This window comes from Sinocyclocheilus rhinocerous, unplaced genomic scaffold, assembly GCF_001515625.1.
Source record: "Sinocyclocheilus rhinocerous isolate Xijiao unplaced genomic scaffold, SAMN03320098_v1.1 scaffold1, whole genome shotgun sequence".
Lineage (NCBI taxonomy): Eukaryota > Metazoa > Chordata > Actinopteri > Cypriniformes > Cyprinidae > Sinocyclocheilus > Sinocyclocheilus rhinocerous.
In genome coordinates, this window is record NW_015638974.1 from 68,767 (window position 1) to 80,143 (window position 11,377).

Sequence of the window (11,377 nt, forward strand, 5' to 3'; positions counted from 1 at the left end):
TATGGAACATTTTAATTATAAGGAAAGAGTAAGTGTGTCCAAAATGTTGAATACACACATACATACAGTATGTACATACATGCTGAGAAAGAGTAGCTCTCCTCATCAACTGTTAGGAGCTAGTTTGTTCTCTCCAGTGTTCTCGTGTGTGTGTGTGTGTGTGTGTGTGTGTGTGTTCCAGTAGCCGAGGTTGTGTGCAGCCCCTGGGGTTGTAAGCTGATTAGCTGGCTGCTCCATCCCACGCTGCTCCTGGAGGGAGGAGATTTGGAGCTAAAATAACCCCTAAGTCCTCTCAGCAACATGTTTACAGGTCAGGTTAACAGAGGCATCACTGCAGCTCTCAGGTAGAGTAGAATTTAAATGAGCTCTTTCTCCCTGTCACAGATCACACAGGTGGAACGAGAGAGGTTGGCTTCAGCTTTTTTTTGGGATGTGACGACCAGCTCTCTGGATGTTTCTCTGTTGCAGCTGAAGTCTAAGTTCTCACCCAGGATACTTAACCTGATTTCATGCATGTGTCTGTAGGAGCGCGTGTACGAACTCTGGAGCGGGTCGTATTCTTCGTTTCCATGCCGACCCTCAGGATGGCATGAGTATGTTGTCTTTGGTGGGCTGAAGGCAGCGAGGTATCCCGCAGTCCTGAACACTGCTAGCATGCCTGTGCATCAGATATCGGTTGTGCCCATCGCCAAAGAGACCGCAAACAGCTCCAGCCGGAATAGAGACAAGAGTAAAGAGAATGAGGCAAGTACAGACATTTAACACAGAGAATCTGTGATGTATGTGGAGTTTTCATAACAAATACCATAGTTTGTCGTTGATGATAAAGATGTAGCCATCCATGGTTTTCCATATGGTTACTGTAGTCTGTTAGTATTTTGATGGCTTCTGTGGAACAATAGTACATTTTCAATATGGATATTGTTGCACAAGTCCTAAGTTGTGAGCATTGTCCTATAATAAGATTTCTTAGTTTGCATAAATCTGTAAGATTTACTGTAAGTGCCAAAGCAAGCAAATCCTTCTGCTTTAATTTTCAGAAGTAAGGATAAAAAATGACTCAATCTCATGTAAACAGAAATATAGCCTAGAGCAGAAGCTGGATGGTGTTGTATTGGAAGAGAAATTGCTGCTATAAATAGAACTGTAAGGCAGTGTTACATATATTTCAGCCTCTTCAGGGTCATTGGCATAAGTATATTGTAAATCAAATACAATGCTTTTCCATCAAATCGCTGTAGCATGTCTGCAGTTCAGTTTGTTTCAGCGGTGTGAATGTTTGTAATATCCAGGACATTTTTTTTAATGCGTGAGCATTATTGTTAGGCTCAGATGGCACATCTACAGTCTGTTTGCTGACCGCTTGATGCATATCACACACAAACATGGCTCCACATAATCTCTGGATTTGCCAAATATTTTCATGTTTGTGGCATCAAATCTGAAATATATTTAGAGTTTTGTTTTAGACACTTTGTAGTACCATGAGCATAACTGAATATTACTATGTCTGTGAAATAATCTCCATTTATCACTTTTGGATTGATAGAAATTATGAATATTATCCAGAATTGTCCAAAAAATTCTTTGAGGTGTTTTCTGCATCTGATTGGCGACTGGCACTGCTGGGCAATTATGTAATGCTTTTTTTCCACAGTGATCTGTATTGTGATTTTAGATATACTTGCCCCTTAAATGGTATGAAAAAACTTGTTCAGTGTTATGTGTAGATGTCTGGCTAAGCAAAGCTACCTTCAGTATGTTTTGGCTGACCACGCCCCACAGGAAGTTTAAAATCATGCATCTTTGAATCATTTAGATTTGCATGTCCCGAATGAAATGCCATGCCTGAATTTGGGCAAAATTTTATAACTGGCTCCCTTACAATTCATTAGTATGCATTTATATCGAATTGACCACACCCCACAGGAAGTTAAATTGGAATTAAAGGACTAGAATAAATTCACTGAATTATAATTCAGAAATTCAACATACCATTCATTGCCAGTTCAGATGTGCATGGATACTTAATAAATAGTAAGACTTTTTAAATATTTTAAACTTTAAGTGAAGGCTTTGTGAAGCCATCATTCAAAGTTCATTTCAAAGTCTTGACTAACCTATAAAAAGCATTCCCAGTTCAATTATGGATGCAATAAAAAAAAAAAGATGGATCACTAAATTTCTTCAAAGAATGGCTGAAATTATATGCAAAACAAAATATGAATGGATGGCATTTGAAAGTGTATTTTGAGCTGTTCAGACTCTCTAGAAAATTGTAGAGAAGAAAGAAAAGCTAGAAGTTTAAGAAAGAAAATATGTGTGGTGTTTTGTGCAAAAGTTACCACCATGCTAGTGTGTTGCTAGGCGGTTGCTAAGGTGTTATGGTTTTTATGTCATTGCAATAAAGTCGATATAGTGTTCTGGGTGGTGATTTACCGTCCCTAAGGCAAAAGAGCAAGTCTCTGTGATATTCTGGCCACTAAATATGACTCAGTTTCCTGCTTCAATATAAGTCTATGAAATTGCTTTAAACCCGTTTAATAACCGGCAGGCAGAAATCATAACAAAAGTAACAGCACACCTCTCTTCATCATTATGCAGTTTTCATCTATCATTCATGTCAGTAGCACAAACAGTTATGTGATGAATTTAATGCTTAATGTTAGGGGTTTGTTCAAATCCTTAACCCTAAACATAAGTGAGAGTCACAGTGAAGGCAGCCTGTGATAATGATGCCTTGCAGGCACTTTAACACTAGAACTGAGCGCTGAGCAAGCACTTCAGTTATTATTGTCTTTATGATATGGTCTTATTTAACAATATGGAGACTCTGATACTCTCTTGCATTTACTGTAGGTGTATTTGTTTGTGTGTGTTGTGTGGATGTTCTATTTCTGTGAATTAGCGGGAGTCTAATCCACTGCACTCTCTGCTGGAGCTGTCAGCTTCCATCACTCACTAACACACATACTCAAACACATATGCACATTCACTTGGCACCATGATGGGTACTAAATGGGCTCCCCTGGAGGATTGTCCTGACCTTTGATCTTTAAAACTGGATGCCGCATAGTTAGAGACACCAACAAAATTTGAAGTGTCTACTAGTTATTATAAAGTACATTACTCGTCAAAATTTAGGGGTTGTAAGATTTGGTTCTGCTTTTGAAAGAAGTCTCTGCTGACCAAGGCTTAATTTATTTAATGAAAAATACAGTAAAACTGAATAATAAAATTGAAATAATATTGAATATATTCTAATGTAATCTATTCCTCTGATGGCAAAGCAATTTTTTTAGCAGACATTACTCCTGCCTTCAGTGTCACATGATCCCTTCACAAATCATTCAAATCAAATCACAAATCAATATGCTGATTTGGTGCACAAGAAACATATCATAAAAATATATCAATTTAATATAAATAAATAAATTGATATATAAAAACATTATATATATATATATATACACAGTATATATGTTTTTATACCCCCCCCCCCCTTTTAAAAACATTAAAAACTCATAAATGATTTCAAACCTTCACTGGTAGAATATTACTGAACTGAAGCAGTTTTGTTGAAAGGTATGGTGAAAAATACCTTTATTTGCTGCCAAATGAAAATGTCAGTGTTATTAAATCACGTCTTTTTTCCACCTTAAATGGCATGTTCAACAAAGATGTTATAACATTGAATATATATATATATATATATATATGTATGTACAGTATATATATTGTTCTCACACACCTTTTAGTGCTTATGAAAATGGAAATTACTCAGTAGCTGCTATTCTGGAGAAACATTCTTGTGAAAATACCTGTTATTGTGAGGGAGAAAATTCTAGTGAAATTACTATCGCTTTATAATTCTGTCCTTCTATTTATCATTTTCATGGCCAGAACACTGTCAGTGTTGCTTGTTTTGTGTGTTAGAAATGTATTGTATAACTTCGAACAGGTGTGTATCTGACGCTCTTGCAGATGCGTAGATTGATGAGTGCATATGCATAACAAAACCCAAAATTATGGAGTTGTTTATTGGAGTGTCTTGAACAAGTCTTTACAGTCTTCTTGTTAACCGTTCCAAAATACTGTACCAGCAAAATATAGTATCTGTGCTACTATCTATGGGTAGACGTTTGAGATTCCGTGTGAGTAGTAGTTTGTGACCTGGTGTATCCCATCAGCACATTATCCCATGATGCACCTGTGACTATAGTTAGCTTTTGAATGGCGGCCAGGGCTTTAATCTTGGTCGGTGATTGGCTGCAGGCACACTGTCACAACACAAACACAAACCACAAGGGATGGTCACCATTGTATGTGCACCTACATACGTAAGTGTGTATGGATCCAACACTGACAGGTTTATATATAAAATAACAGCTGTTCTGAAGCAGAATCATATGTCCAGACTCTTGTAATTGTACTAGGCTGAACTCCAGATGGCAGAGCTAGAAAACACTACCTCAGAGAAAGATATGAGTAGGATCTTACGCAGAAACTGTGTGAAGCCAATCCCTGTGTATCTAAATGAATGCACGACCAGAGATAGACCAACCGCTCACAGATTATACCTCAGAGAAGCAGCTAGAGCTAATCTAACCCTGCCTAGCACATAAACATGCATGTGTGCTCTTACATCGGCCTTTGGAGCAAGCAGAGGTGCTCGGCAGATTGGTAGCTCATTAAACATACAGGAGGGAATTTATGGGTAAGTGAATGTCAGTTTGGGTGTTTCGGGTTGTATTAGTCTGCATTGTTGTTTTGTGATTTGTGCATGTAACGCAGATGAGATTTTAGAGATGAAAGACCTTATAATACTTAATAATACCTAATAATACACACTAGGGAAATAATGATAAAAGTATTATAGCATAGCTTTCAATTATCTTGTCAGTTAAACTGGTTTGGGGTAGGTAAAGTGTCTGAAATTTTAAATCCATTTGTTTGGAGTCTATATATATATATATATATATATATATATATATATATATATTTATACACTCTAACAAATGCTGGGTTAAATATGACCCAGCGCTGGGTTAAAAAGGGACAAACCCAGCTATTGGGTTGTTTTGACCCAGCGGTTGGGTTGTTTTGAACCCAACCGCTGGGTCAAAACAACCCAATAGCTGCGGGTCAAAACAACCCAATATCTGGGTCAAAACAACCCAATAGCTGCGGGTCAAAACAACCCAATCGCAGTTAAGTAAACATTAACTTAGTAAACATTATTTTCATAATATGAGGTATTTCTGAGTGAAAGGATATTCAGCTTTTTTATACACTACGTTGGGATTGTTTAAGGTGAGTGTTGCTGTACTCCAATGGATCCAAGCCAGATGAGAGTTTGCTAAAAGAGATTTAGCTATTGGTTAACATTATCTATAACTTGTGTGGCCAGTTCAGTGAAAGAGAAAGTTATTGCATTATGATTAAAGATTACAAAGACAAATGTGTTTATAGTGAATAACATTCACTGATAAATCGTTCACAATCAGACCAGGAACATGCATTAAGAAAATAAATAGGGTCAATTTTAATTTCATGTTGACTTAAAACAGAGCTCTGTACACTTGAGTGAGGACTTGAATGATTCCCTCTCTTTTTCTATTGTCATCTAGTCATTGTGTTCATTAGTTACCATCAACACACACACGCATAGTATATGTCTCACATGCAAATGGGTCTTAGGACGCTGCTGTTATTTTTAGTAATAGGATTGGTTTGTCTTAAAGCTGCAGTCACATTAAAGATCTGTTCAAACATGTGACAGAAATACTGCTTTAAAAGCCAACGGTTCTTTGTTGCTTTGTATGTTATGTGTGACAGCGCTTATAATTTCTGCTCTACTAGCATCACCAAACTGAAAGAGGTTTCCCATGTCTGCCGCTGGTCAAATAAACCAACAGACTAGCCACTGATTGAGCCTGAAACAGAGCAATGTTTCACATGGGTCATATAATTGATTGTACACTTTAAGCTGGGATAGGAGAAAGTATTTTGTGCTACAACTTTGAAAGTATGACCTCAGCGTGGATGAGAGAGACAGAGAGAGAGAGAGAGAGAGAGAGAGAGAGAGAGAGAGAGAGAGCGCACGACTAATCCTCTTTGTTTCCTTTAGGGTGAGAAAGCACCTGGGCGATCAGGAAGTCGATCCAGCAATATATCTAAGGTAACACACCCACGCCATCATTATTCAAAGCAACCCTAACGACAAGAAAGTAAGTGTTTTGCACATGCATGTTATTGTGACCTGTGGTTTCAGGTGAGCACTTCCACCCCGGGAGCCGTGCTGAACAGCATCTCTCAAACGTCGGTTACACCCTCCTCCCAGGACATATGCAGGTGAGTGTGGTCATGGGCCGATGCTGCAGGACACCATGCTTGTGATTGGTGCTTTGCTCATCTACATGTTTGCACATCGTGTGATTTTATGGAATGAGTTCTGGAAGGTCAGTGTCTTTGAAGGTATATGCAGTGGAGACCAAAAGTCTGAGATCACAAGTTTGCAACGGTTCTTTTTTCTGTTTAAAACAACAACGGAAAATAAGCAGAGATTTTGAACAATGAAAAGAAATGTTCCGCAAAAAGCATAAAGATTATAATACATTTAATGTATTTAACTATAAATTAATTCAATGAAAGACTGCAAATAATGCAGTTTATAAAACAATTTGTATTACATTCTAAAAAATGTAATAAAATTAAATAACAAAGTAAAATATTGTAATCTATAAAATATTTTGTATTAAATTATGACATTTAAATAAACTTAAATTATGAATTCAGAATAGAATAATATAATTTTTTTAATTTTTTTATTAAATTACATTAAGAATGCAAAATTTAATAGAATTCATTTTTAAACATTTGTATTAAATTAAATTAGAATGGGATAATATAATTTATAAAACATTTTGTATTCAATTAAATAATACGAAATTGAATATCATTTATTAATAAACATTTTGTATTAAATTAGAATAGATTAATATAATTTATAAAACATTTTGTATTCAATTATGAAATTTAAATTCAATTTCTGAATGCCAAATAGAATAATATTATTTATCCAAGTTTTGGCCTGAAAAACATTCATATTTAATGCACTAATAATTAAATATTAGGAGTGCAACATAGAATATAATATGTTATGAAATATTTTGTATTAGATTAAGAAAAAAGTAGGAAAATATAATTTGTTGTGAAATATTTTGTATTAAATTATTACATTTAAATTAAATTATCAATGCAAAATCATTTATAAATCAGTGTGTATTAAATAAATTTTAGAATGCAAAATAAAAGAATTTGTTATGCACCTTTTTGTATTAAATTCAATTAATTAAAATTAAATGGAATAATTTAAATTAAATTCATTTAAATAAAAGTGATATCACTAGCAGTCTCAGACTTTTTTTTATGTATAAATGAATAGCTCTGTAGGTATGTAAAAAGATTTGAAATTACACTATATGTTTCGAATGCAACATTTTCTTTTTGATTTTCTGTATTAAAATAATTATTGAACAGTGATAAGGCCAATAATAACTTCAATAGAAATTCAATTTTTATTTGTCCATTATGTTTTTCACTCATCAATCATTTCATGCTCTGTTGTGTCTTCTTCATCTTTTTGTTTTTATGTGTATGTGTGTATGTGTTGTGCAGCTCTAGTGGTCACGCTAAACTTGAAGTAGATGGCTCAGATCAGACTACACCCGTCATGCCCATAAACCCCGCCTCCGACCCCGCCCCCACCGCAAAGCGGCAAGTCAAACGGCGTATCCGGCGGCGACGGGAGAGCACCGGGACTGTTGGGTGTGCCACAGAGTGCGTGGACCAACCGAGACATTCACAGTTGCATAGGCAGACGCACACACACTCTGACTCATCCTCAGAGGACGAGCAGCGCTGGAGAGAAGCTCGCTCCTGGAGTCGCCAGAAAGCGAGACGGAGACGCAGCAGCAGTCAACACACGCAAGCGCATCCCCGTGAGGAACGGGACGCCACTAAGCTCATGTCTGTCAACTCAGACGAAGGACAGAAGGAGAACCAGCCACCGTTGTGCAAGGGTCCCAACACCAGGGCCCACAAAAAGTTATCAAAAAGGGAGGAGCGTGGGGGCCAAAGCCAGGCAGCCAATCACAGAAAAGGCAATGAGCGTAGTAGTAGGAGTGGAAGTGAGGAGGAAGAGCCTATTACAAAAACGTATGAGGAAAGAGGTTCAGGAGACCCAGACATGTCTGAGTGCAACATAGAATATAATATGTTAGGAAATATTTTGTATTAGATTAAGAACAAAGTAGGAAAATATAATTTGTTGTGAAATATTTTGTATTAAATTATTACATTTAAATTAAATTATCAAAGCAAAATCATTTATAAATCAGTGTGTATTAAATAAATTTTAGAATGCAAAATAAAAGAATTTGTTATGCACCTTTTTGTATTAAATTCAATTAATTAAAATTAAATGGAATAATTTAAATTAAATTCATTTAAATAAAAGTGATATCACTAGCAGTCTCAGACTTTTCTGTATGTATAAATGAATAGCTCTGTAGGTATGTAAAAAGATTTGAAATTACACTATATGTTTCGAATGCAACATTTTCTTTTTGATTTTCTGTATTAAAATAATTATTGAACAGTGATAAGACCAATAATAACTTCAATAGAAATTCAATTTTTATTTGTCCATTATGTTTTTCACTCATCAATCATTTCATGCTCTGTTGTGTCTTCTTCATCTTTTTGTTTTTATGTGTATGTGTGTATGTGTTGTGCAGCTCTAGTGGTCACGCTAAACTTGAAGTAGATGGCTCAGATCAGACTACACCCGTCATGCCCATAAACCCCGCCTCCGACCCCGCCCCCACCGCAAAGCGGCAAGTCAAACGGCGTATCCGGCGGCGACGGGAGAGCACCGGGACTGTTGGGTGTGCCACAGAGTGCGTGGACCAACCGAGACATTCACAGTTGCATAGGCAGACGCACACACACTCTGACTCATCCTCAGAGGACGAGCAGCGCTGGAGAGAAGCTCGCTCCTGGAGTCGCCAGAAAGCGAGACGGAGACGCAGCAGCAGTCAACACACGCAAGCGCATCCCCGTGAGGAACGGGACGCCACTAAGCTCATGTCTGTCAACTCAGACGAAGGACAGAAGGAGAACCAGCCACCGTTGTGCAAGGGTCCCAACACCAGGGCCCACAAAAAGTTATCAAAAAGGGAGGAGCGTGGGGGCCAAAGCCAGGCAGCCAATCACAGAAAAGGCAATGAGCGTAGTAGTAGGAGTGGAAGTGAGGAGGAAGAGCCTATTACAAAAACGTATGAGGAAAGAGGTTCAGGAGACCCAGACATGTCTGTCCCATCCCCTTTTAAATGCACTCTTCCCACCGATCATAATGGTGCCACGCAACAAGCATGCACTGATGATGAACTAGAGGTGTGCAGGTGAGAGAGAGAGCGAGGTAGAGATGGATGAGAGTCAGAGGTTGAACGAGCGAGAAGCTGATGTGTTTTTGTTTGTGCAGGATCTGTCACTGTGAAGGTGACGAGGAGTGTCCGCTCATCACCCCTTGCCGCTGTACGGGAAGTTTGCGTTTTGTGCACCAGGGCTGCCTGCACCAGTGGATCAAGAGCTCCGATACACGCTGCTGTGAGCTGTGCAAATATGCCTTCATCATGGAGACACACCTCAAACCTTTGCGCAAGGTAACACACACATACACACGTCTCTGAACAGCTCAGATCCTGTTTTATTAAACACCAGTGGCAGCTGGTGGGGAAGCACAGATGACAAAACGTGTACTCATTCATCCATATATATATATATATATATAGAGAGAGAGAGAGAGAGAGAAATTAAATCAATACATAAATAATTGCACAGGTGAATATATATATATAGAGAGAGATTCACTAGTGCAATCTATCTATCTATCTATCTATCTATCTATCATCTCCTGAAGCTTCTTCTCAGACTATAAACAGTGAAATGAATTCCTCAGAAATGTATTTCTAACATTATTCAAGAAACAAGATGAACTGATTTTAATTATCTGTTTGACTATCTTTTAAGTTTCAATTATTGGCTTTGTTGCAAAGTCCCACCTCTTTGAGAGCTCGTCCAATCATCAAACAGAGCACCCCGGCTTCCAGTTGGAAAATAAATACCCAGGTGCTTTTTCACTGATTTTTTATTGTGCAGAAAAAAAAAAAAGAAAAAAGAAAATATTCATTAAACAAAAATAGAACATTATGCTAACTTTAACTAAAGTTGAGAAGTTAAATTTCAACTAAATTTTCCATTATCCCTCCCATCTTAACATTGAGTACTGTTCAAAAGTTTGGGGTCAGTATTTTTTTCTGGTAAGAAATTAATACTTTTATTAAACAGAAATCATTTGGTTAAAATCGACAGTAAAGACATTTGCAATGTTAGAGAAGGTTTCAAATAAATGCTGTTCCTTGGAACTTTCTATTAATCAAAGAATAAAAAAATAAAAAAATCCACAAAAATATAATCAATATTATCTGTTTTTAACATAACAAGAAATGCTTCTTGAGCAACAAATCATTATATTAAAATGATTTCTGAAGGATCATGTGACACTGAAGCTCGGAGTGAATAAATAAAGAATAAATGAGAAATAAAATAGAAAGGTTCTATTTATTTCATAATATTGTACTGTATTTTTGATCATATAAATGCAGCCTTGTTGAGCATGACAGACCTTTTTCAAAAGCATAAAAAAATCTTACCAAACATAAACGGTTGTGTATATTCAAACAGTAAAACCAATGTTTTACTAGTTTCAAAAACATTTCAAAAAATTCCAACCCCAACCCTTTGAATGGTAGTGCATACATAAAATTTAAATTTGACAAGAATTTGACTCTTAATGATTATTTTAAAGGTGTGTGATTTGAGCATCATAATGATGTAAATACATTAATATGCTATAGGCCAGGCTTATGCAACCCTCTACATTGCGAGTAAATCACTCGCATATGCGACTAAATCTTACCCTAGGCGGCTAAATAATTTCTAACATTAGCCATTGGCTAATAAATTCTTAGATTTTACACGCCAGTATGTGTGTGAGAGGCGTTCAACACAGATTTTCACTCGATAAACACGCTGACTGAGCGCTTGAGAGTTTCGCTCTCCGTCAAGCGATCTGTACTATTTGGATGCGCTCAATGGATCATGTCATGTACTCAATGGATGCGCAGTATGTAGCACGCAGCGCACCTGTATTTGACGTACCATAAACTAGTGTGAAGGCGCACGACTAGCCGTCGCTTTACTGATAGCGCTGTGTTCCTCTTCAGGAACTCGAGCTGCGTCGGAAACGCTA

General features: G+C 37.0%; 1 protein-coding gene across 2 annotated transcripts in view; it reads left to right on the forward strand.

Moving 5' to 3' along the window:
- The first annotated feature begins 323 nt into the window (after nucleotides 1-323).
- The window catches only part of marchf1 (membrane-associated ring finger (C3HC4) 1), a 14,533-nt gene continuing 3,479 nt past the window's right edge, over nucleotides 324-11,377 (forward strand). The window contains exons 1-7 of one of the 2 annotated variants that reach the window (XM_016565775.1): nucleotides 324-344; nucleotides 526-744; nucleotides 6,131-6,181; nucleotides 6,275-6,354; nucleotides 7,681-8,251; nucleotides 9,373-9,467; nucleotides 9,548-9,728. In XM_016565775.1, coding sequence (XP_016421261.1) covers nucleotides 655-744; nucleotides 6,131-6,181; nucleotides 6,275-6,354; nucleotides 7,681-8,251; nucleotides 9,373-9,467; nucleotides 9,548-9,728 — 1,068 coding nt within the window. In that variant the 5' untranslated portion in view covers nucleotides 324-344; nucleotides 526-654. Of the gene's footprint in view, nucleotides 345-525; nucleotides 745-6,130; nucleotides 6,182-6,274; nucleotides 6,355-7,680; nucleotides 8,252-8,801; nucleotides 9,468-9,547; nucleotides 9,729-11,377 lie in introns of both variants that reach the window. The other variant, XM_016565776.1, reaches the window with a different exon arrangement.